Raw genomic sequence first — 24,555 nt, forward strand, 5'->3', positions numbered from 1 at the left:
TAGCCCGCTAGGCTCCTCTGTCCATAGGATTTTCCAGGCAAGAATAATGGAGTGAGTAGCTACTTCCTTCTCCAGGGGATCTTCCAGACCCAGGGATCAAACCCGGGTCTCCTGCATTGCAGGCAGATTCGGGAAACTCTTCCACCCCACAGTCAGCCTGGAACCTCACTGGAACCTTGCAAAGGGGCACGGCCCTCAGCTTGCAGGGGGGAAAACTGAGGCTGGGCCTTTTTTTAACCCAAGTCACTTGTCCTGTCTCTCTCACCCACCCTGGGCTCTCCCAGTGGCCCCCTCTGTCTCATGGAAACAGCAGATGCCAAAGGAATCCAAGAATAAAGTCCTTTATTGTCTTCCGAGCTGTGGTGATAGGGCTTGGGAACTCCAGGAGACTCAGGTGGAACTTCCCTGGACCCGGTTGTAGAGGAAGATGGCGCCTTTGGCTGAGGGGCAGAGCTCAGCCCACATTTCAGTCTCCTGCAACCTCTGCATACTCTGTGGGGAGAGACAGTGAGACCCAGACATCTCAGCCTCAGGTTTCTTGTGGGAGCTGTGCCCACAGTTCCTGAGCCTCAGAGCCTCATGTTAAGGGGGCTGAGCAGGTCTCCAGCACTCTCCCTTGGGCTGAAGGCAACCCCGTGAGGACTTGTGGCTCTGGAGAGCTCTGAGATCTGGGAGACCTGTCTGACCCAGGCCTGGGAGACACGTGCATCACCAGGCCTCTGCAGGCCCCAACCCAGCTGCTTATCCAGCTGCTTGCCACCTCGAACCTGTTTCTCCACAAAGATGATTCCTGTGGATTCGTGGGCCTCAGGTCCCCCACTCATGTAGTGTCTCCTCACCTGCTCAGAAGTCAGGCTGCACCTGGACAGGATGTGAGAGTGGCCTGGTGAGTGCTTAGCCCCAGAGGGTCCCTGTGGAGCCCCAGCTCCCTCAGCCATGCCCCTCAACCACCCACCTACTCCAGGACCCAGGACTCTGTCCCCCAGAGGTCACTCACTGGACGTAGAATTCAGCACTGGCACGGCCGGCACTGGTCTCATTGCAGGCGATGCCCAACAGCAGCGGCTGGCTCAGGGTGAGTGGCGGCACATTCACCTGGGGCCAGGGGTACCACCTCTCAGTGCCCAATGCCCACATCCCTGCCCCCTCAGTGAAGAACAGCATGTTACCCTAATACAGCATTTTACAGTTTGTAGTTCAAGTGCCAAGAGTCACAGAAAGTCAGATCTTGGACACATTCATTTCATGTGGGAAAAACAGAACTGGAGAGATGGAACAGTTTGCCCAGAGTCACCCAGGGGAAGTTGATTTAGTAACTGGGACTCCTATTTACCCCTCTTTTCAACAAACCTGGCAGCAGAGTAGGCAAGACATTTATCATTATCCCCATTGTAGGGAGGAAAACCTTGAGGCACATAGAGAAAAGGGTTAGAATTCCACTTCAAGTGTGCCTAGCTGCAAAGCCAAGCTCTTTGTTCAATGCCAGATGCCTAGAACTTCCCTGACAGTCCAGTAGTTAGGAGTTCCGTACTCTCACTGCCGAAGGCCTGGGTTCAATCCCTGGTCAGGAAACTAAGATCCCACATGCCATGTGCCAGTCTGGACCTGTGGAATTCTGGCTTGTCCTACCTCCTCCCTCCTTGCCCACTACTCTGTTCTGCCTGCCCCTCACTCACCTCATCACAGATCTCCTGGAGGACACTGGAGAAGAGCTCGTGTACCACCAGCTCCCCAGGGAGGTCCTTGTGCAGGGGGCTGTCACCTGGGCACAGGGCCTGTGAGAGGTCAAGCTCAGTCTCTGCTACCCTCTTTCTGCCCTACTTTCCCCCAACACTCACTGGCCCTGAGGGCCACTTTCTCTGACCCTAGCCCTCTTTTTCCAGATGGGCAACCACAGGTTCAGCTAGATTGTCCATCCCCACCCCCATCCCCAGTTCCCTAGCTTCCCATGGGTCTGGGGCAGGATTCAGCAGAGAGGCTGAGAGGCTACCCCTAAGAAGAGACTTCAGAGAAGCACCAGGCCAACTCCCCTTTTAAGAGATGAGGAAGACAAAGCTGAGCTTTGTGGGTCTTTGTGCCTCTGTGCCCAGCCTGGCATCTCACCTGAGGCTCAGGATGCCCACCGGGCACGTCCACAAGCCCAGGTGCCTCAGCTACCTGGCCAGAGCGGCGCAGGAAAACAAGGAAGTCGTCAGCAGTGGCCAGTGCAGCGCCCACGCCCAGAGGGTCCGCCAGATAGGCTTGCTTGTCACCCCAGTCGATGGCCCCCTGCTGTCGCAGCCAGGCAGCTGAGCTGGCCCAGTTGGTCCCCAGGAAGGCTTGATAGGAAGTAAGGCCCAGGCGCAGGAGCAGCTGTGGCCCTGGCGAGCCAGTGGACGCCAGTGTGGCGGAGTGCAGGCGGAACTTGGGAGCATCAAAGAGCCAGGGCTGGGCCTGAAGCCGGCTCTCCCAGATCGCGGCGATGGCCTTGTCCCCTCCTGGCAGTGGGCGACGGTCATAGACTGGGCTCAGCTCAGCTTGTACCTTCTTCTCAGGCAGCCCCCCCTGTGGGCACTGCAGCAGCAGGGTCACCTCAGGGTCCATGGCCTGGAGAGGGCAGTTCTGGGGAGGACACAGCCAAGCCTGTCACCTCGGGGGACCCACAGCCTCCCTTGGGCCCGGCAGCTAGCTCCCTCTATCACAGACTTCCTGAGGGTATCCCCAGCCCTTCTGCACCCCCCTGACCACTCCCTGGGCAGTAAAATGTCTTATCATCCCAGCAAGAGCTCCAAGGCTCCTGCTACCAGACATCTCTTAGACTCCCCGGCATCCCTACAACCCAGAGGTCCTGGGTCCTGTCTCCCCCTAGTGCCCCTGTCTCCCCAAACCAAAGGTCCTGCCTCCCCCCAATGCCCCTGTCTCCGCAACCGACGGTCCTGGCTCCAACCCTAGACACGCCAGGACCCCTGCCACGGTCCGGAAGCTCCAGCCTCTAGCCCGCACTCACCGGCCCACTCTCCCGCAGGCTCCGCCCCTTTCCTCGGAGCGGAAGTGCCTGCCCCCTTCTTTCTCGGCTTCTCATTGGCCGGTTCCGGCGCTCAGGGCTCCAGAATCAGCTGTCCCGCACCCGGAGTCGGTGAGCCTTCCTGTCTGTCCCTGCTCCATCTGTCTGGCCGGCCCAAACAATTCCGCCCCTTAGCCTGGATGCCGGCGAGGCGCCCCTTGCGGAGCAGACCAGCGAGCCTTGGTCACGGGGTCTCGGATTCCCAGGCTGACGTAATGTGACCTTGGGCAAGTCTTGCCTGCTGGGCCTCAGTTTCCCTATCGGCTCCAGGGAGTTTGGGGTGGGAAGTGAGTTTAGTGATCTGAATATCCCCCTCCCAGTTCTCACGTGCTGAAGCTCTGTGGCACCGGGCAGCATGGGGACGTGGGAGGGGCCTTAACTGTCTCCCATGTCACTGCTCCCCACAGGTCTTGGCCATGAACTCCTCTGGAGGAAGGAGGCGGGAAGCAGCTGGGCCCAAGGGTAGAAGGGCTCACAGACCCCCCAGGGAACAGGTGCTCCCCTCTCCACCCTCCCCCCTGCTCCCAATGTGGGAGGGCAGGGGAGGGCAGCTCTGAGCCCTACTCCCTGGGAAATGCTGATGGCGTGGGAGCGGGAGCTGCTGGGTCCTACTGTTCCCAGGAGCACAGGGACTGCTGCCCCTCTGGTCTCCTTCTGCAGCAGGTCACTCAGATTTCAGGGTGAGCAGCTGGGCAGGCGGGGTCACCACTGGGACTAAGGGTCACCGCTGGGCTCTTTCAGGACCGAGATGTACAGCTGTCCAAGGCTCTGTCCTACGCCCTGCGTCATGGGGCCCTGAAGCTGGGCCTTCCCATGGGGGCCGGTAAGTGAAAGTCTTAGGGGCTGGGCCGAGAAGTGCTTGGAGCCCAGGGAGTAGTGTGAGCAGGTCAGTCATCACCTTCCCCCGTGGCTCCCACCACAGTCCTGTGGGGACAGCACAGAAGGTACATCCCTGCCATGTACAGGGAAAGCTGAGGCCCGGAGTCCAGGATCATGTCCAGGGCGGACTAGGAGAGGAGCCTGTGTCTGGCCAGGCCTGGTGATACCTCCAGCCCAGTGGCCCAATAAACACTTACGCCAAGATTGGGCACAGTGGGTGATGGGGCAACTGATGTTTATTGAGTGTCCACTCTGGGCCGGGTTCTGTCCTCAAAAGCGTCCCTTGATCTTTGTGACCCTCCGTGATACAGGGTGGGTCCTGTCTCATGTGGGACAGAGCCTATTTCATGTAAGGTGAGAGACTGAGGCCCAGAAAGGGGAGACTTTCTAAAGGTCATACAGGCTCTGGTCTTGCGGTCTGAGGCTCCCCTTGTGAACTCTGGCCCAGGCCGGAGCAAGGTCATTTCCTTACCACCCTGCCTTCCCACAGATGGTTTCGTGCCCCTGGACGCCCTCCTGCAGCTGCCCCAGTTCCGCAGCTTCTCAGCTGAAGATGTTCAACGCGTGGTGGACACCAATGGGAAGCAGCGCTTTGCCCTGCAGCCAGGGGACCCCAGCACCGGCCCCCTCATCCGGGCCAATCAGGGTCATTCCCTGCAGGTGGGTACTAAGGGGACAAGTGGCAGAGCCATGTGAGACCCCTGCCTGTGAGGGGAGGGTCACTGCCGCCCTTCCCCCCCGCATTCATCCCAGGTGCCTGAGTTGGAGCTGGAGCCGCTGGAGACCCCGCAGGCCCTGCCCCTGCTGCTCGTCCATGGCACATTCCGGCAGCACTGGCCATCCATCCTGCTCAAGGGCCTATCCTGCCGGGGAAGGACACACATCCACCTGGCCCCAGGACTGCCTGGGGACCCTGGTGTCATCAGTGGTCAGTGCCCCTCCCCCAAGCTACTCTGACGCAATCTGTCCTTCCAGGTCCCACTCCAAGGATCATAGCCTCTTGTCCAGGGCCAGCCCATAGCCTGCATGCAGGAATAAACCCCCTCCCCACCCCTTGAAATGAGCCCAGGACCCAGCCCACCCAGGTTCTATAACTACAATCCAGACGCCCCAGGCCCCAGCTCCAATTGTCCACTCAGGCATGCGGCCCAATTGTGAAGTGGCTGTGTTCATCAACGGGCCCCTGGCTCTGGCAGGTGAGTCTGGACACAGCAGGGACCACTCCAGGCCTTCTGAGAGGGCTTGAGTCACATGTCTGGCTCTGTCTGCAGATGGAATCCCCTTCTTTCGCTCTGCCAATGGGGTGATCCTGACTCCAGGGAATGCTGACGGCGTCCTGCCTCCCAAGTATTTCAAGGAGGCCCTGCAGCTGCGCCCTACCCGTAAGAACCACCACCCCAGCCAGCCCTGTTCTTTGGGCCTGAAGCCTGTGCCCTCTGCCCTTACCTGTTTCCCAGCTTGCAACCCCAGACTGACTTAGTTCTCCCTTCTCTAACCAACTCTCCTCTCTATCTCAGGAAAGCCCCTCTCCTTGGCTGGTAATGAAGAGACAGAGCATCAGAGAGACCCCAAGCACGGCTCCAGAGGAAGAGGGATGACCCAACAATAAAATATTTATTTTTTTAAAAATGTAAAAAGATAACAAAAAAGAAACTCCGGTTTGAAACTATGAGTCATCATCCCGTGGCTGCAGCCAGTCTTCCTCGTGTGCTCAGGGACTTCATCTGGGTCAGAGGTGTTGGTCCTGGCCACTCAGACAAGCAAAGGGTGGGTGCTGTGCAAATGACGGCCCACCCTCCCGGGGGATGGCAGAGTCTGACCCAGCCAGGACCCTGGTCTACACAAAGCCAGTGACAGTGAGTGAATGGGCCCAGCTCGGTCGTTGCATGTCTGGAGAGGGTGTGGATAGTGAGTCCCAGTGGGTGTGGACTTAGGAGTGGTCATGGCAGGTGGTGAGCGGGCGGGGACAGTGAGACAGGCTTCAGAAGGCCTCGTGGCCTCCCGTGAGCTGCAGGAAGAGGTCCTCGTCCAGCTCCTCCCCCCGGGCTCTCTCCCGCGTGGACAGGAAGATGTAGCCCCCGATGTACTCATGCACAATGCGGCAGCCGGCGGACACGCAGCTGAAAGCCACGTTGATGTGCTCGTCGAACTCGATGGCCACCTGCAGAGCGGGCGGTCAGAGGGCTGGTACCTTGCCCTGGCAGGGTCTGGCCCGGTGGTCCCAGGTCCCTTCCCCCACCCTCACTCTGGGCCCACCTGCCGGATGTCCCAGTTGACATTCCACTGGCGCATGTTGCTGAAGCGCCAGGTCTTGACCACGTCACCCACGGACAGGTCGATGCGGATCAGTCGGTTGTTGGCGATGCCCAGGATCTCGTCTTTCCTGCTGCCCTTGAACCTGGTGCCCAAGAGGAGAGTGTGAGGGGGGTACTCCCCCCGCACTCTGCATGGCCCCGGAGCCCACCCAGAGAGCCTGGTGTGGCACTCAGGAGCAAGCTGGCAAGTTAGTCCCTTAATTTCTCTGGGTCTCTAGTTCCTCATGTGGAAAATGGGGGTTCACTGATGTAATCACAATGATAGCATTTAGCAGCATCAGGCAAATAGTCCATGCCTTTCAATCGGAACTTTTTCTCTTAGCATCATCCTCAGCTTGTTCCTGTCTATACAGGCTTGGAAAGTGGGCAGTCAAAGGGGGTGCTCCCTTCATAACAGCCACCCAGCCTTGCCCTATAGACCAGCTGCCCAAGGTCCAGAGAGAGAATGGTGTGTGGCAGGGCTGGGATGGGTGCAGGGGGCCACCCGCTCTCTCGGCCTAATCGCTCTCTAGTGTTTGCTGCACAGGTGCAGGATGGAGGGGGTGCACATGGGCTGCCCTCAGTAAGGCCTCCCCCCAGAGGACAGGAAGGAAGGCTTCAGGCGCTGCCCCCAGGCAGCAGGGGAGGGCCCTGCCTGGTAGAGCAGGCTGGGGTGGGGCTCCTACCTGACCACAACATAGGAGATGCCGAAGTCGGGGAGGGACTGCCAGGCCTGGATGAAGCGCAGCTGGGCCTCAGACAGCGAGAGCTGGGCCACGTTCTGGTGGGCCTCCAGGATCCGTGGAGTGAGCTGCAGGACCATGCTGGTGAGGGGCTGCCAAGGTCCCTGAGACCCCCTGCCTGTCCCCATCAAGGAGACAGGATGTGGAGCCTGGGGTGGGGACAGTGCCCAGCGTGGGGCCACCGGAGTGCACCCTGTCTGCATTCAGCCATATGAGCTGAGCCAGGCCCTGAGGAGGACAGGGCAGCTGGACTGTGACCCCTCCCAGAGGGTTACACTCAGTCTCAGGACCCGGGAGGGAGAAGGAGTGAGTGAGTGCGTGCATTCCCAGGGGAAGGCTCTGTGGAGATCCAGGGGCCGAGGTTGGCCAGGTAAACCCTCTGGTCAGTCCCACCACCCACTCTCCCTGGCACCTGCTTGGCCTTGAACTTTCTCTGGAAGCGTGGGGCCACAAGGCCGTAAGGGTTGAGGCCCTCGGCAGAGGCATCGGGGCCCTGGGGATGGTTGCCAGAGCCCCCGCCGCCGCTGCCGCCGCCTGTCCGCTGCAGGCTGAGGAAGGCCAGGATGGCCTGCACCTCGCTGGAGTAGCTGCTGTCCGCCATGGTGCGTCCCTTGGAGGCCAGTCGACAGCCGGCCATCCAGCGGGCATACTGCTGCTCCTGGGGTGGGAAGGGCGGGGGAGGGAGGTGAGGGCCCTGCCCCAGGCCGGGCCCCGCCCCTTGCCCCTGGCCTGGCCCCGCCCCATGCCCCCCTGGTCTGGTCCTGCCCAGTGCCCGTTTAGCTCTAGCCTCCAGGGGCCCTGGTCTCTGCCCTTCACGCACATCCTGGCACCGCAGGTAGATCTCACTCATGCCCTCAGGGGAGGGCACCAGGAGTTTGATGCAGAACTTCTGGCCTGAGACGTTGACATCTGGGACCACTTCACAACCTGGAGGAAGAAGGGATGGGCTAGGGGGCTGGGGAGGGGAGCCCTGGTGCGAGGGCCCTGAGTGAATGGCAGCCCTGCACAGTGGCCTCAGGTCAGAGGGCATCTTCCAGCCCCTAGTTGGAGATGTGGGAGCATTCACCTGGCCAGTCCCAGGTGGGCCAGGTGAGGCCCCTGCCCGCCCTTGGCCCGCCCCTGCCCTGGTCCTGCAGACCGCTATCACTCACCCTTGAGGTTGAGCTGCTGGATGGGCTCCGCGGGGGCCTCGTCCTGGCTCTTGTAGTAGGACAGGGTGGTCTCCTTGAACACCACCCAGTGCTGGCGGTACCCCTTCAGAGTCAGTTTCCGGGGCCTGAGGGTGTGGCACGAGGTTCAGGACAGGCCCCCTCCCTCCCTCCCATCCTCTCTCCGCACTGGGCCCTGCTCCAGCAGGGCTGCCAAGGCTGGGCCCAGACTCACCGGAAGATCCGGAGATGGTCCTTGAGTTCTGGGATGGTGGTGAGGCTGTCCTGGGGAGGAGAGGAGTTAGCGGGGGCGCCCAGCCCCTGCGCTCGGCCCTGACCCCAGCCCCTGCCCAGAGCCCCTGCTCACCAGCACGTCCGTGGGCGCCGACCCCTCCAGCTTCACTTCCAGGTTGCTCAGCGCTGCATCCAGGTCGTCCAGCCCTGCATCGGTGCCCGCCGGTTCGTCCACCTCCCCGCTCTGAGACAGCTTGTTGATGTGATACTGGAGGGGACACGTGGCCGGGGACAGCTGAGCCGGCAGCCCATTCGCCCAACAGTGCCCTCAGCTGGGCTGCCCTGGATGCAGGGTTCCCTTTGGAAGACCCTGCCCTGGGCCTGGCCCGCACCCAGCCCCCGGGGTCCCCCGGCCTGCCCGGCACCTGTAGGGCTGCAAACACCATCATCTCCTCCTCAGTGCAGTCAATCTCTTCCAGCAGCAGGTCCCACCGAGCCTGCTCGTATAGCTGGGTCAGCCTCACTGGGTCTGTCTGGAGGGAGGGGGAGGCTGGGTTGGTTGGGTCACACCTGTCCTGAGCACCCCATGCACCCAGCTCCCCGCAAGCCTCCGGCCTCAGCCCAGCCTGTGCTGTGCAAGCTCCTGGAGTGGTTCCACATGGGCAGCAGACCCCAACCCCAGCCTGCCAACCCCATCTGCCCAGGCAGGCTTCTTCCCTCTAAACCTTTCTGTGCAGTTATTGAGTATTCATCCACTGTGTGCCCTGCGTGAAGGGCCGGGGGGTGGGGGACAGAGTAAACCACTCAATAAATAAGTGATTCAAAGTGATAAAGGAAGTAACTTCCAAACCAGGGGCTCACTCATGTGCCCAGGCAAGAAGCCCAGGAGCTTGATGGTGATGAGAGAGAATGGAACTAGGGTGCGGGACTGGGGAGGGCTGCTACTCCACAGAAGGAAGCATTCCGGGAAGGCTTCCCTGGGGAGGTGGCTTGCTGCACTGACATCTGGGAATGACAAGGAGCCGCTGACGAGGAGCATGGTAGGAGGAACATTCCAGAGAGAAGGAGCAGGGAGCTCAAAGGGGCAACCCCAGTTACCCACAGAAGTAAGACTAAGCCCGCACTCCCTTTGAAACCCACCAACATCAATAGCAAAGGCATAACAAGGATAAAGGCAAAAGGATGAAGAAGAGAGAGGGGACTACAGCAGGTTGAGAGATATCAACAAAATTTTGGAAGATGAAAAGCAAACACATGGACAGGGACTGAGCTGCCGGGAGGGAGAGCTGGGTTCTCACACTCTTTTCCCTCTCTTGTTCTATGGCAAAGGCACTGGTGAGTTTGGAAAAAATCAGAAAGCAAACAGCAAAAAGAACTAAGATCTGAACACAGGCATCCCGGTTCATGTGGCAGACAGGCTCAGGTCTGGGAGGGGAAGGTGTCAGTCACTCAGTCGTGTCCTACTCTTTATGACCCCATGGGCTGTAGCCACCAGACGCCTCTGTCCATGGAATTCTCCAGGCAAGAATACTGGAGCGGGTTGCCACACCCTTCTGCAGGGGATCTTCCCAAACCACCAAGGATTGAACCCTCATCTCCTACATTGCAGGTGGGTTCTTTCCTGTCTGAGCCACCGGGAAAGCCTTTCTGGGAGGTGAGGGTGGGCTCAAATGAGGACCACAGAAAGTCTGTAAATGGAACGGTCCCTCCCTACTCCCTGCAGCCGAGTGACTCCCTGCTCCCAGCTGGCACCTGGTAGAAACCAGAGATTTACTCTCTCAAGATGCTGAGCCAGTGCATCTGGCACTCCCGGCACAGCTGGGTGGGAGTACGTTGTACTGAAAACAGCTGAATGAAGAGAAAGTTGGCATTTTGAAAGATGAGACACCCTCAGCCCTTCATTTGCCATCAAAGACATTGGCAATGAGCCTTCTATTCCCCAGTCAGGAGATCAGAGCTTTCACTGCTGAGAAGCCAAAGAGAAACCCCCCATAACAAGGGGCATTCCTGCCCCATCTTCCCCAGGAGACCCTCCCAAATGCCAAGCCCTATTCATCCACTCAGAGTTTCTAATTGGCTTCTTAGAGCCTTACTAAATATGAAAGGGCAGGCAGGGATTATCCACATTTAACAAAAGCTGCTGGCATGAACTACAGTAAGGAGAAAAAAGAACTTGGAGGAAATAAAGACAATGTAGAGAGCAGAAAAAACTTCAAACACTAGTTGAAATCCTTACAGAGACAAAATCCTGCACTCATAAAACAAGAACAGGAGGCTATTTTGAAAAGGAATGTAATCATAAAGTTACAGTAATTAAGACAACATGGTATTGACAGAGACAAATTGATCAATGGAATCAAAGAGAGTTAGAGAGAGGGACTTTGCTGGTGGTCCAGTGGCTGAAACTCTGTGCTCCCAGTGCCGGGGGCCCAGGTTCCATCCCTGGTCGGGGAACTAGATCCCACATGCTACAACTAAGAGTTAACATGCTGCAAATAAAGATCTCGCATACTGCAATGAAGATCAAAGGTCCTGCATGTTGCAAACTAAGACCCGGCACTCCCAAATAATTTTTTTTTAATATTTAAAAAGAGTCAGAGAGAGACTCATGTATATTCATCTTAGGACAAGGGAGATCTTGCCATCACTGGGGAAAGGATGTTCTTTTCAATAAATGGACCTGGGTCAATTGGATACCCACAAGGTAAAAAAAAATTTTTTAATTAAAAAAATGTAAAGTATTTGTATCTCTGCCTCTCACCACATAAAAATATCAGTTCCAGTTGAGTTGCAGATCTGAATATCAAAGTGAAAACAGTAAAATCTTTAGAGAAAAATAGGACTACATCTGTGCAATTTTAGAATAAAAGATTTCTTAAACAGGATGCAAAATATATTAATCATAAAACAAAAATATGACTCAGAATATATTAAAATTAGGAGCTCGTGTTCCTCAAAATAAACTACTAAGTGAATGAAAAGGCAAAATATTCTGTGCTTTGTGAAAATACATTCACAATATATTTATCTGTCAAAGTACTCTGTACAGAATATATGAAGAACTCCTACAAAGCTATACGAAAAAGATAAGTACCTCAGTGTAGAAATTGGTAAAACATTGGACAGAAACTTCACAAAAGAGGATATCCAAAAAAAAAAGAGGATATCCAAAAGGCTAACAGTCATATGAAAAAGTTCTCAACTTGATTAGTCATTAGGGAAATGTAAATTAAACCCACATAAAAATCAAATCAGTGGTTTCCTGGGTTTGGGTGTGGAAGAAGGAATGACTGCAAATTGGCACTAGAGAACTTTCTGGGGTGATGGAAATGTTCTAAAATTGGATTGTGGTGATGGTTGCATAGCTATATAACTTGCTAAAAATAAACCTCTTACAGTGGGTGGTTTTTATGGTATATAAGTTACATCTCAGTAAAACTACTTGAATAAACAAACAAAATACCATATGAGATACTATTACATACCTACCTGAATAGCTAAGATGGAAAAGGTAGGAAATATCATGTACTGGTGAATTTGTGCAACAGTTGAAACTCTCATACACTGCCAGTAGGGGTGTATGGGGGTGTAGTTATCTACTACAGCTAAACCAGTGCCTGCCCCATAACCCCTGGTGGCTCAGATGGTAAAGAATCTACCTGCAATGCAGGGGACCCAGGTTCATTCCCTGGGTTGGGAAGATCCCCTGGAGGAAATGGCTACCCACTCCAGTATTCTTGCCTGGAGAATTCCATGGACAGAAGAGCCTGGTGGGCTACAGTTCATGGCGTCACAAAGAATAGGACACACTTTCACTTTTCAAACTAGTGCCTGCCCTACAACCCAGAAATTCCACCTCTTGGTGTAGTATACCTTACAGATAATATGGTATATGTTCACCAAAGACATATGCTGGAATATTTATAGTGCTTCTATTCATAATAGCCCAATCTAAAAATTGTGCAATGCCCATCAACAATAGAATGGAGGACTTGCCTGGTGTACTGGATATGAGACCTCCTGCCAATGCAGGGGACACGAATTCAATCCCTGGTCTGGGAAGATTTCATATGCCATGGAGCAACTAAGCTCATGCACCACAACTACTGAGGCCACGTTCTAGAGCCCACAAGTCTACACACGGCAGTGAAAAACCAGTGCAACCCAAAATTAATAATAATAATAATAAAACAATAGAATGGAAAATTAAAATCAACTGTGGTATATTGACAGCCTGAAATATTACACACCAATGAGAAATATGCTACCCTATATGCAACATGGATGAATCATACAAGCATAATGCTGAGTGAAAAAAACAGACACAAAAGAGTATATAGAATGTGTGATTTCCTTTATGTAAATTTCAAATATGGGCAAAACTAATCTATGGCGTTAGCAGTAACATTAATGGCTCCCCCTGTGGGAGATACTGCTTGGATTCTGAACACTGGTAAAGTTCTGTTGCTTGATATGTTGGTAACATTTGTGAATATTTCTAAATGTATGTTACAGTAAAAAAGCAAAATAAAATAAAAAACACTAAAAAGGGACAGTCAGAAAATAAGAGCTCTTAAAATTTAAAAAGACAGTTGCAGAAATTATAAAGTCAATAGATAATTTGGAAGATCAGTCAAGGAACTTTCCAGAAAGTAGAACAAAAAGACAAAAAACATAAAAAAGGATAGAAAAGATAAATGTCCAAGTTTTTCTTGTAAAATAAATCCAGGAGGTATAATATTTACTAAGTTCCAAGAGGAAAAAAAAAACAGAAAAATGGAAGGGAGTGAATTATTAAAGAGATTGTATAGATCATGTTTCCAGAACTCAAGGACCCAGGCTTCTGATCTGAAAGGGCTCAGCAAGTGTGTGGGACAATCAAAGAAGAAAGATTCATACGAGGACATACTGTTGACAGATTTTTTAAACATCAAGAGATACGGAAAAGATTCTTTTGTGTTTTTTTTGTTTGTTTGTTTTGGCTGTGCTGCGTGGCTTGCAAGATCTCAGTTTCCTGACATGGGATTGAACCCAGGTTATGGCAGTGAAATTGCTGAATCCTAACCACTAGACCACTAGGCGACTCCCAAAAAGATTCTTAAGTTTCTGGGGCCTCTCCTACCCCTCCAAGAAAAATCGAAAGGGTCACATATGGAAAGACTGAAAATTAAATGGATTTGGATTCAACAGAAACATTAGAAACTCAAGGACAATGGGAAGGTTGCTTCAAAATTTGGCAGGAAAATGTTTCAAACCTAGACTTATACAAACTTTCATGTGAGTGAGGGTAGACCAGCAACCTTTTCAAACACACAGGATTTCAAACTACTTAGGGAAAGCTATTACCATTTTGCCATTTTAGGGGAAGTCATTAAATATATGCTCCATTGACATGAGGGAGTCAGTCAAGAAAAAGGAAAACGAGATCCAGGAATCAAGAAGTCAACTATAGGAATTACCAGGAAATAGTGAAGGGAAGTTCAAGGACAACAGTCAATCAACGGGTCTAGATTGCTACCATTCCACAGTTCTCACCAAGATATAACACTGACTGATATCCTAAAGTAACCAGTCATTTTGAAAGGGGCATTGTGCTCCAGCTGCAGCGTTGGAGGGACTCGGTTATGGACCATCCCACCTCATCACTCTGAAGAACTCCCATGGCAGGCCACAGATTCACAGAGAGTGTCCAGAGAGCCTTTTGGTGTCTTACTTCTAATTGTGCACAGACAGACAATTAACAGATGGTAAAGAATCTGCCTGCTATGCGGGAGACCTGGGTTTGATCCCTGGGTTGGGAAGATCCCCGGGAGAAGGGCGTGGAAACCCACTCCAGTATTCTTGTGCAGAGAATCTCCATGGACAGAGGATCCTGGCGACAGTCTATGGGCTGCAAAAAGTCGGACACTACTGAGCAACTAAACACAGACAATTAACAGAAAATAAATAAACCAAGGAAGGAAGTATAGTCACTCTGTGGCTTAGCTCAGAACACTATTTATATGTGTCACCATTTACAACCACACTCATTTGTTTTAACTAAAAACTACAACACAGCTCAATTGGAAAGATGTAAAAGAGGTGTATGTTGTAGGGGAAGGAGGGAGGATATAAGACAGCTAAATTTTCATCCTTCACACAAAGTGAATAGATAATTCATGGAATGAAAAAAAAAAAATCAAGGGAATAGACATATCTAAGCTTGTCATATAGAGGTAAACACTAGAATAAAAAGCTAAAGATTTAAAACCTACAGTCTCTAGGGATCAGAAATCTGGGATAAGGAGAGGTAGAGTAAGGAACTGTTTTTCTGTTGTTGTTATTACTACTGGGACTATTCAACTCCTTAAGCTGTTACTTTGGTTTTATTTTGTTTTTTTTTAAGCTGTTACTTTGATTAAAAATAAAATTTAAGGGATTTCCCTGGTGGTGCAGTGGTTAAGACTCTGTGCTTCCACTGTAGGGGTCACAGATTTGATCCCTGCTCAGGGAACTAAGATCCCACACACCACAGGTGCAGCCAAAAACAAACAAACAAACAAACATTTAATTTACAAAACAAAGAAAACAACAAAGACCAAATGGATTTTAGATACTGGACAACAGATCACCCTGTACAGCAATGATGAATCGCTATGAAACAAGTGAATGAATGGTGAGATATCCCCAGCTTGCCACCTGGAGCAAGTGTGAATGCTGTAGGCCAGAGGAGGACCCCAAATGGAGCCCAGCATATTCCCCAAGGTGAGAGGTGAGCAGGTGCAGTTGAGAATTTGGAGAGTCCAAGGCAGCTAGAATTCACAGGGCAGAGTGCTACAGAGGAGAGAACTGCACAGAAAGTTCTGCATAGAATCAGCAGAGGGCTCCTTTCGAGTCTTTAGCTGATTAATAAGTATATGTGTGTGTATAAGGGAACAACCCAAGGCTGATGGAAGAAAACACTGAAAGTCACACGTGGACATTTGCCAGAGCTCATTTCAGGGTAGGAATAGTTCATATTCCAAACAGAGATTAGAAAAACATCATATATATATAACATCAGAATACTCAGAAGGCTCTTGCCCCAGAAATAGGGTAAATTTTTGTCCAGTCTAATTAATAATTGCCTTTGCCTTTGTGCATGCTCAGTTGTGTCCAACTCTTTGTGACCCCATGGACTACAGTCCACCAGGTTCCCCTGTCCATGGAATTTTCTAGGCAAGAATACTAGAGTGGGTTGCCATTTCCTACTCCAGGGGATCTTCCTGACCCAGGGATTGAACGTACATCTCTCACGTCTCCTACATTGGTAGGCAGATTCTTTACCAATTGGCCACCTGGGAAGTCCCAGTTAATTATTATAAATTATAATTGTTAATGTTCAAAGCAAACCTTAGAAGGATCAAACTGTTTCCAAGTGTCTTAACTTTATCCTCAAATAAGATTTTTAAGTATTTAAAAAATGCAGCACATAAGAGCGTAAGATTTGTAGTGTCTGGTATCAAATTAAAAATTATCAGGCATGAAAAGAAGCAGAAAAATACAACTCATAATTAGGAGATAATCAATAGAAGTAGATCCAGAAAAGACACAGATAATAGAATTAGTAGACAAAAACACTAAAACGTTTTTATTTTTTTGGCCATGCGGCATACGCAATCTTAGTTCCCTACCCAGGGATGGTTTACTCTTAACCACTGGACTGCTAGGGAAGTTCCTAAAATGTATTTTAAATATATCTTGTATATTCAAGAAGATAGAGGAAAGCATGTTAAGGAGAGATGGAAAATGTTAAAAAGGTCCAAATTGAACTTCTAGGCAGGGTATTAATGGCAGATTAGACAAGGGAGAAGAAAAGATTTGTAAACTTGAAGACAGAGCAATAGAACTATCCAAAATGAGACACAGGAAAATAAGACTGGGGGAAAGAAAAAAACTAAACAGAACATCTGTGAACTATGGGACCATTTCCAGTGTCTAATAGTCATGTAATCAGATTAGCAGAGGAGCAGAAAAGATACATGAAAAAATAAAGGTCAAAGATTTTCCAAATTTGACAAAAACTACAAACTCAGATTCCAGAGGCTCAATGGACCCCAAGCATGAGAAACCTGAAGCAAACCAAGGCACATGATCATCAAATTGTTTAAAGCCAGTGGTAAAGAGAAAACCATAACAGCAGTCAGAAAAAGACACATTACCTACAAAGGAACAAGCCACAAGACTGTGAGGCAGTACTTTTAAGGAAAAAAAAAAAACATCGACCGAGGACGCTAAACCAAAGAACAGTATTTTTCAAAATCACAGGCAAAATAATGACTTCTAGAGACGAACAAAAACTGAAAGAATTCATCACCAATAGATCAGCTTGAAAAGAAATGTTAAAGGAAGTCCTTCAGGCGGACAGAAAATGATACCAGCTGGAAATCCGAATCTATACACTGGGATAAAGAGTGTAGGAAATGGTGTGAGTGTAGGCAGAGAGAAAAGACTGCTTTTCATATTTAAAAAATGGATTTGCGGGACAATTGATTGAGGGAACTGTCTTGTGTCTTGACTGTATCAGGTCAAGGTCCTGGTCATGATACTGGTTGAGGGTAACTGGGTAATGAGTCCCAGGTGTCTGGGATCTCATGTATTGGTTCTTACAACTGTCTGTGAGTGAATCTTCAGTTACCTCAAAACCAAAAGTTTAATAAAAAATAATGGACTGGTTATTAACGCTTAAATAATTACAATGGGACTTCCCTGGTGGCGCAGTGAATAAGAATCTGCTTGTTGATGCTGGAGACATGAGTTCGATCCCTGGTCCAGAAAGATTCTACATGGTGCAACTAAGTTTGAGTACCACAACTACCGAGCCTGCATCTAGAGCCTGGGAGCCACAAGAGAATTGTAAGTGCAGGGTTTTTGCCATGAGTCTGTGGTAGGAGGAAGCGCTGGGCAGACAGGGAATCAAGAGTTTTGTTTCAAACAGAAGCTGAGATGCCTGTTAGGTGCCAGGCAGAGATGGCCAGTTGGACACAAGAGTCTAGGGCTTGGACATGAGAGTCTAGAGCTCAAGGAGAAAGGTCTGGGCTGGAGGCGGTAAAATTGAGAGCTTCAAGAGCACAGAGATGATCCTTAAATCCAGGAGGCTGGAGCTTCCTGGGAGAAAGGGTGGAGAGAGGAGGCTGGAGCTTCCTGGGAGAGAGGGTGGAGAGTGGAGGCTGGAGATGGAGCCCTGGAGCCCGCAACTCCCAGAGGCTGTGGAGACAGGAGGAAGGGCAGAGGGGCAGGGCAGCTGCAGACCCCCGAGCGTGTGGGGATCAAGTAAGAAGTGGACTGGGGCACTTCCCTGGCGGTCCAGTGGTTAAGACTCCACGCTTCCACTGCAGGGGCCACGAGGTCCATCCGTGGTCGGGGAACTAAGATTTCACATGCCCTAAGAGCAGTACAGCCAGAAACAAAACAGCATGGAGGGCTTGGTCACCTCCACAGGACGGGGAAGGAAGAGGGAGTTGGCTGAGGAGACAGAGGGCATCAAGGAGTACCCACAGGAAAGGCTTCCGGGGAGCAAGGACACTGCACCCCAGGGTTCTGTAGACAACGATGCTTGCAAGCTTTGCAGGGAAGGGGGGACAGAGAAGTGGGGCTTCTGAGTCCAGATGCATGGAGCCTGTTTGTTTCCATGCCTTCGGCAGGCAGGCAGGGAGCGATACACACAGGTGTCTGCCTGCAAAGCTTCACCCCTCACCTGGCCTAGTTCCTGCAGGTCCCAGTGCTGCTGCCTCCAGAAAGCCTTCCCTGAGCCCAGGTGCAGGCGTCTTTCACCGGAGCAGGCTTCCCAGCACCTACCACGGTCTACCCTGAGCTGTCTCTACCTGATAACCCTTGAGGAATAGGCCTTGGCATCCATGGGGGCCCAGCACCACGTTGGTGGAGCTAACCAATGGGGGTGTGGACCGACAAACGGACAGCTGGACAGACTCCCACAAGTGTCTAACCTTCACGAAGCCCAGACCTCCGATGCGAGGTCCCCCGTGTCCCACTGACCCAGGCTCCCTTCTCCCTGACCCGGCCCACCTTGGGATCCAGGTCGAAGAAGCTGTAGTACTTGAAGCGCAGCCAGAGCGTGTCCCCGGCCTTGATGCCCTGCTGCATGAGGCACCGCGACGAATCCAGCCACCTGGACCAGAGCACAGGTTGGGGGTCAGGACGGAGCCGGGGGCAGCAGGACAGGATCGGGGGTCCGCGGGGACGGGCAGGGGCAGGGCTGAGCTGGGGGCAGCAGGATGGGGTGGGGGGTTGGGGGGGGCAAGGGGCAGGGCTAAGCCGGGGGCAGCGGGGTGGTGGAGGGGGCTGGGCTGGCTCAGCGGCAAGCGCACACAGAAAATGAGAGCTGGGGACAGGGCCAGCAGGCCGCGGGGAGGGGGAGGGGGCTCTGGGAGCAGGACACGTGGCATGGGACGCCAGGGCACATGCAGACCCAGCGGGCCACGCACCTGCTGTGGAGCTGGGTTTTGTCCAAGAGGGAGCTGGGCCGGGGCAGGCGCTGCAGCAGGAGGGGGTCCGGTGGGGGCTGTGGCCGGCTCAGCATGTGGTAGCAGGCCTCCGTCTGGGCGCTGTCTGAGAAGTGGGCTGGCATCCCCCGGAATGACGCAGGGGCCATGCCTGGAGTGCAGGTGGGGTTCAGTCAGGCCCGGTAGCCCCCACCCACCCAGGCCTCTCCCGGGCCCCCCGCCTGCAGCATCCCTGGGCTGCCCCAGCCTGCACTCACCCCCGACCAGGACAACCTTGGTCAGGTCATACACCTCCTCCTCCTGCTCCTTTTCTTTCTTCTTCTTTTTCTCCTTCTCAGGAGCGCGGAGCAGAGACATCTCCTCAGGGTGGCGGATACCTGAGGGGAGCCGGGGCCTCAAGGGGGGCCAGGGTCCTGCCCTGTGACCTCCCGCCCCACCATGGGCAGTTTGGGGCGGGTCCGAGACCCCCAAGATGGATGGGGAACGACAGCTCGGCTAGGATGATGTGATAGCGGCTGGGCCTGGCAAGGGAGGGGACCTTCCCCCTGGCTGGACCCTGGCAGGGGGCAGCATGGGGGCCACCCGGCGACTCACTGAGGAGCCGGCAGATGGCCACCATGGCCTGGAAGAGGGGCTGGGAGAAGCTGGCGCGGAGGCGCAGGGCGCGGCGGTTGGGGAGCCGCAAGATGACAGGCCGGTGCTGGGGCCCGAAGAAGAGGCGGGCGTCGGCTAGGATCCCGTATTTGTCCAGCGTCCAGTGGGTCTGCAGCAGCCACTGCCTTTTCTGCTCCCACCAGATGGCGTGGTCTGACCAGTCCTGCTTGCGTTCTGTGGGGCCACAGGCAAGGGCAACCGTGTCAGCCTGGGTGGGCCCTGCCCCCCTCGCTGAGCACAAGCCTGGGATCCAGAGGTGGTGAGCACCGCCTCCCCGGCCCAGGCCAGGAGCAGGGCCAGGCTGGGGGCCTAGGACTGAGGTCGTGGCAGGACGGCCGTTTGCTGGCTAACCTGCTTGTCCCCTGGGCTCAGCTGCTACGGAGGGGAGTCACTTCCCCGGGGGAGCCCCCAGCCCAGAACCCAGCACCCCGCCTCTCATACTCCAGGGCACTGGGCTTCCCCATGCAGCACCTCCTGTGTCCTCTCGCAAGCCCCGCCTTCAAGGCTTCTCTCTGGCATTTCTGGGAGCTCGGGAGGCCTGGGAGTTATGCCGAGCACACAGCAGCAGGCGCCCCGTGAAGAGCGAGTGGTTTCTGGCTCTGTGACCTTGGCCAAGACCTGAACCTCTCTGAGCCTCAGTTTTCTAGTTCCTGAGATGTGAGCAGCCATGGACAGTGAGCAGGGCCTGCCGCCACGTGGCGAGTGCAAGGTGTCTGTGACACGGGCACGTGGCCGCATCAGTACAGAGCACGGGCTTTCGGTTAGAGATGTGAGCGCCTCTAGGTCTCACGCGGCCAGTGACAGAAGACACACACTCCCCTCTTGATCCTCCCCCCAGGAGTCTGAACTGGTGCCAGGTGAGCGCGAATGAGAGTCCCCTAGTGTCAGAGCCCTTCCTGGGGAGTGGTCCCGTCCCCTTCCCCAGCTCCACTTCCTTCCAGCCTGCTCCTGCCCAGGAGTCACCCCGCGGCGCCTTCACTCTGCTCTTGGTTTTGTGGCACCCACTCCCTGTCTCCTCCTGACCCTCTGCCCTTGTTCTCTCTCCAGGCCGGCCCCTGTCCGTCCCCACAGGTTCAGGAAGAGGACCTTCTTCTCCCTCCTTGCATGCCTTTTCCCAGGGTGAAGGGGGGCCGGTCTCATCTAATCTATGGCTTCGTCTTTCTGCCGTGAGCCCCAGACCAGAAACCCACAAGCCACTGGCGAAGGAGCACATCCATTGGCTTCGATCATTCCAGAAAACTTTGTTCGCCTGCCTACGTGCCCAGCTCTGGGACTATGAATGCAACAATCCTGAGTCCCAGCCCCCCAGGGGCTCCTCTTAACCTTGCTCTGCCTGACTCTGGGGGGTGCTTCCCAGGTGGCGCTAGTGGTAAAGAATCCACCTGCCAGTTCAGGAGACAAAAAGAGACACAGGTTCGATCCCTGGGTCTGGAAGATCCCCTAGAAGAGGAAATGGCAACCACTCCAGTATTCTTGCCCAGAGAATCCCCTGGACAGAGGAACCTGGCAGGCTACAGTCCATGGGGTTGCAAAGAGTTGGACACGACTTAGCATGTACTCAGGCCTGACTCTGGACCCAACAAGGAGCATGCAACCTGCATGCTCCTTGTTGAGTCCTCTTGCTTTGCCATGGACCGTCCCCCGGGGCAAGCTGGGCCTTCTCTTGGGGGCACCTGGTCTTCACCCTCTCTGCCTTGCTCGGCCAGGCCTGCCTGAGTCTCGTCACCCAGTCTCCTGGGGGACCCTCTGCTCCCCACTTCTGCTTTCACAACCTCCTGGGGCCCTGCCTTCTGGAGGCTCCCCTCACTACCTCAGCCTTGTGGCCAGGAGGTCCGGGGGGGCCCACACTCTCCACAAGCCACTGACCTCCCTCCTGGGCCGCACGTGGCGGGGCCAGGGCTGGTTGCGTCTGAGGCAGCCCGCCCCCACCCTGCACCCGCAGGGGCCCAGGTCACAGGCTGGCTGGGCCTATCGTGGGCCTGCCTTCCGGCTCTGGCTATCAGAGCCAGCCCGCCGCCCTCCCAGGAAGGGGCAGCCCCCACCCCAGCAGGGAGAGGCGATGAGAAGCCCCCTGTCGCTGGCCCTGCTCCCCTCCAGGGTTGATACCACAGGAGGCTCTGCTGTAACTTCCTGTGGGGGCAGGGCCGTCCCACCCAGGCTGGGGCCTGTCACCAGCATGCTGAGGGCTTCCGCCCAGGGACAGGGCGTGGGAGCAGGTCCCTGAGTCACCAGGAGCCCCCTCTGGCCTCCCCTTGACCCCCAGAATGGGACCTCAGCCTCAGCCCAGGCAAGGCCCCTCCTGGCCCAGAGGACCGTGGCCGGGTCTGGTCCTTGGGGTCTTAGCAGAACCAGCTGGCATGGAGGAAGGGCAGGACGACAGTGGGAAGGAGGGGAAGTTGAGTTGGGGAAATGTCTTTTTTGGAACCAAATGATTAAGCTGGTGCCTGAGTCACCGTGACTCCATTATCGAGAGCCGCGCAGCAGGGCCAGCCCGGAAGCGCTGGGGGACCCGGTGGGCAGCGGGGGCAGTGGGCACTCACTGATCTCCTCCACAATCTTCAGGAGCACCCCACCGATGTGTGACTCCCCTGTGACGCGGAGGGTGAGAGACTCGGCCTCCGGGTCCTCCTCTCCTATAAACACCCGCAGCTCCCAGGACGAGTCGATGTAGTCCCCGGTGGCTGTCTTCATGCCCGCCATGGCTGCAGCGGCGCTGAGGAGAGGGTAGGAAGGAGGCGAGTGGGCAGCTGGGAGGTGGCCTGTGGTGCCCAGGGCAGGCAAGGGGCCAGAGGGCAAGCCTGCAGGCCAGAGTGCAGCGACACCAGCAAGACCTGGGGAGCTGGGTTGTTCCAGGTGAGAAACTCAGACCCCTCTCTCTCCATCACAATGGTGGAGCTTCGCAAGGGCCCCTCAAGAGACCACATTGCCCAGCCCTCTCCCTTTGTGCAGACGGGAACACGAGGCCCCGTAAGAGTAGGAAGGGGCTCCCCAACATCAGCCAGCTCAGTGCCAGAGCTGGGCCCACCCTCCACCTGCTTGCCCAGCCGACGGCCCAGCCCAAGCCCGCCCTGGCAGCTGCCCACCCTAGAAATGGTGAACCCAGGTCAGAAAACAGTCCCCATCAGGCCCAAAGCTCAGCGCCACCACCCCAAAGCCACTGACGCCTCTCAAAGGCCGTGGAAAGTCCAGGTTGCCGCACTGAAAGAGGCTTGCTGGGCAGAGGGGGCTGCCAGAGGGCGAGGACGAGGAGGGTCCTTGGGCCTCCAGCTGCCGGCCGGCTTACCTAGCCTGCAAGGGGCTGGGGCTGCAGGGGCGGGTCGGCGCGTCAGCCGCTCCTGGCCGCAGCCCGCGCACCTGCAGACCGCTGCGTGCTTCCTCCCCCTCCGCTTTCTCTTTGGAGTTTCCTTCAGAGGGCAGCCCTCGCTTATCGCGAGCAGGGCGGGCTCGCCCCTCCCCAGGGCCCCTCCCCAGGGCGGGCGCTGGGTGCAGGAAGCAACTGCCAACACAGCCCTGCCTCTGCACAGGAAGCAAGTGGGGCTTGTGGACCCAGCACCCCACAGAGGGTCCCCTCACTTGGAGGCTCGATTCAAACTAGAAAAGCCACCAGTTCAGGTTCCCGTGTAGGAAGCCGTCTTCCTTCTCAGGCCTGTCATGAGGTGGGGTCTTCTGGCTGCCAAGAGCGAGAGCGGCGGCATTCAAAGGATGAGATCTGGGTTATTTAGGGACCTGGCAGGTCAAGCCAGAGGCTTCCCAGGTGGTGCAGCAGCAAGGAATCCACCTGCAATGTAGGAGACGTGGGTTCGATCCCTGGGTTGGGAAGATCCGCTGGAGAAGGAAATGGCAACCTACTCCAGGATTCTTGCCTGGAAAATTCCACGGAGAGAGCCTGGCAGGCCACAGTCCATGGGGGTCGCAGAGTCGGATACAATTGAGCACACACGCAGGTCAAGTCAGCTCAAGCCCAAGAATGCTTCTTATCACCACAAAGTAGAGCCTTAAAGGCCCCAAGTGAAACAACTTTTAAGTCTTTCCTGTTCCCAGTAAGGGCCTATTTTCCTGCTAACCTCAGAGTTACCCAGGGGAATAGCTGAACAGAAAATGAAAGTCAAGTCGCTCAGTCATGTCCGACTCTTTGCGACCCCATGGACTGTAGCCTACCAGGCTTCTCCATCCAACGGATTTTCCAGGCAAGAGTACCAGAGCGGGTTGCCATTTCCTTCTCCAGGGCATCTTCCCAACCCAGGGATCGAGCCCGGGTCTGCCACATTGCAGGCACACGCTTTACCCTGAGCCAGTGGTCCGCTAATGTTTCATGGCCTGACTGCCCCCACACCTTGAAGTCTCAAGTCTTCAGACTTGCCACCTCCCTCTGTCCCTCCACCTGCATCATGCCCGTCTGGGGCCAGTGCCCATGAGGCTCACTCCTGTTCCACCCCTATGCAAACGTGACTTGGAGGGCTCCTGGTGGCCCGTCTTTCTGGTGCATCAGGATGTAAGCTTCAGGAGAGCAGGGCCTTATATTCACCCCTTGCTCCTGCAGAAATTCAGCCTTTCTAGGCAATCAATTTGGGGATGGAAATTGACCAGAACCTGAAGAGACCGTAGTATCAAAGGTGCTGCAGAATCCCCGTGGAGGGTTGCGCCACCCAGACAGGGGAGGCCACCAGCAGGGGTGGGGGGTGGGGGGGCGGGGGCAATTCCTGGGGAAGGCCAGCTTCAGCTTATGCAAAGTCGAGGCAGCAGGAAGTACAGCCAGCTGCTGGCCTCAGCAGATTGCTAGCCCCAAAGCTTCACTCTTGGAGCAAATGAGGAAGTTTCACTCCAGCCCCAGAAGCCACCCCAGTCCAAGACAAGAGTTTTTAGAAAATTTCCTGCAGCTGTGGAAAAGTGTAATTAAAACCTACTTTTAAGCTCAGTTGAGAGCAGAACATACAGCAGCTAAGGGCTTTCAATCCAATAGGGAAGTTTGAAGCATCTCCTGCAATGGAAATTGGTTTTGATTCTTGGATGGGACCCACTGTTCTCTGATCAAAGTGGCTTCTGGCTTTGAGTGTGGAGAACTGACAGCGTGGGAATCAC

General features: G+C 54.4%; 3 protein-coding genes across 11 annotated transcripts; 1 reads left to right on the forward strand and 2 right to left on the reverse strand.

Moving 5' to 3' along the window:
- Positions 1-325: 325 nt before the first annotated feature.
- On the reverse strand, positions 326-3,144 carry NUDT22 (nudix hydrolase 22). 3 transcript variants are annotated; one of them, XM_043927957.1, is made up of 6 exons: positions 2,987-3,142; positions 2,104-2,601; positions 1,677-1,775; positions 998-1,095; positions 768-861; positions 326-492 (listed from the first exon to the last, which is right to left on the reverse strand). In XM_043927957.1, the coding sequence occupies exons 1-6, from the start codon at positions 3,059-3,061 to the stop codon at positions 391-393; spliced, it is 966 nt and encodes a 321-aa protein (XP_043783892.1). In that variant the 5' UTR covers positions 3,062-3,142; the 3' UTR covers positions 326-390. The 3 variants fall into 3 exon arrangements, with proteins under 3 accessions (XP_043783892.1, XP_043783898.1, XP_043783904.1); XM_043927963.1 differs by having other exon boundaries at positions 2,927-3,002; XM_043927969.1 differs by lacking the exon at positions 1,677-1,775 and having other exon boundaries at positions 2,987-3,144.
- TRPT1 (tRNA phosphotransferase 1) lies at positions 3,051-5,607 on the forward strand. Of its 7 annotated transcripts, none has more exons than XM_043927998.1 (8): positions 3,051-3,115; positions 3,451-3,537; positions 3,785-3,866; positions 4,413-4,582; positions 4,676-4,850; positions 5,062-5,118; positions 5,194-5,304; positions 5,440-5,607. In XM_043927998.1, exons 2-8 carry the CDS (start codon positions 3,460-3,462, stop codon positions 5,529-5,531), a joined length of 765 nt encoding a protein of 254 aa, XP_043783933.1. In that variant the 5' UTR covers positions 3,051-3,115; positions 3,451-3,459; the 3' UTR covers positions 5,532-5,607. The 7 variants fall into 7 exon arrangements, with proteins under 7 accessions (XP_043783933.1, XP_043726382.1, XP_043783915.1 ...); XM_043927980.1 differs by lacking the exon at positions 3,051-3,115 and adding an exon at positions 3,120-3,255; XM_043928008.1 differs by lacking the exon at positions 3,051-3,115 and adding an exon at positions 3,138-3,270.
- FERMT3 (FERM domain containing kindlin 3) lies at positions 5,518-22,914 on the reverse strand. The gene is made up of 15 exons (XM_043927815.1): positions 22,760-22,914; positions 22,017-22,189; positions 19,417-19,650; positions 19,080-19,199; positions 18,805-18,973; positions 18,386-18,488; positions 8,767-8,874; positions 8,475-8,609; positions 8,343-8,392; positions 8,111-8,235; positions 7,780-7,886; positions 7,372-7,617; positions 6,903-7,027; positions 6,179-6,320; positions 5,518-6,083 (listed from the first exon to the last, which is right to left on the reverse strand). Exons 2-15 carry the CDS (start codon positions 22,174-22,176, stop codon positions 5,904-5,906), a joined length of 2,004 nt encoding a protein of 667 aa, XP_043783750.1. The 5' UTR covers positions 22,177-22,189; positions 22,760-22,914; the 3' UTR covers positions 5,518-5,903.
- Positions 22,915-24,555: the final 1,641 nt, after the last annotated feature.

This window comes from Cervus elaphus, chromosome 2 (assembly GCF_910594005.1).
Source record: "Cervus elaphus chromosome 2, mCerEla1.1, whole genome shotgun sequence".
Taxonomy (NCBI): Eukaryota; Metazoa; Chordata; class Mammalia; order Artiodactyla; family Cervidae; genus Cervus; species Cervus elaphus.

Coding starts and splice junctions, on each gene's coding strand:
- NUDT22 (XM_043927957.1), bottom strand. CDS start 3,061: ATGAGAAGCCGAGAAAGAAGGGGGCAGGCACTTCCGCTCCGAGGAAAG. Junction 2,602..2,986: donor GCCTGCGGGAGAGTGGGCCG/GTGAGTGCGGGC, acceptor TGTCCTCCCCAG/AACTGCCCTCTCCAGGCCAT. Junction 1,776..2,103: donor GTGGGCATCCTGAGCCTCAG/GTGAGATGCCAG, acceptor GACCTCTCACAG/GCCCTGTGCCCAGGTGACAG.
- TRPT1 (XM_043927980.1), top strand. CDS start 3,184: ATGCCGGCGAGGCGCCCCTTGCGGAGCAGACCAGCGAGCCTTGGTCAC. Junction 3,867..4,412: donor GGGCCTTCCCATGGGGGCCG/GTAAGTGAAAGT, acceptor GCCTTCCCACAG/ATGGTTTCGTGCCCCTGGAC. Junction 5,119..5,193: donor CGGGCCCCTGGCTCTGGCAG/GTGAGTCTGGAC, acceptor CTCTGTCTGCAG/ATGGAATCCCCTTCTTTCGC.
- FERMT3 (XM_043927815.1), bottom strand. CDS start 22,176: ATGGCGGGCATGAAGACAGCCACCGGGGACTACATCGACTCGTCCTGG. Junction 19,200..19,416: donor GGCCATCTGCCGGCTCCTCA/GTGAGTCGCCGG, acceptor GGCTCCCCTCAG/GTATCCGCCACCCTGAGGAG. Junction 7,618..7,779: donor TCTACCTGCGGTGCCAGGAT/GTGCGTGAAGGG, acceptor TTCCCACCCCAG/GAGCAGCAGTATGCCCGCTG.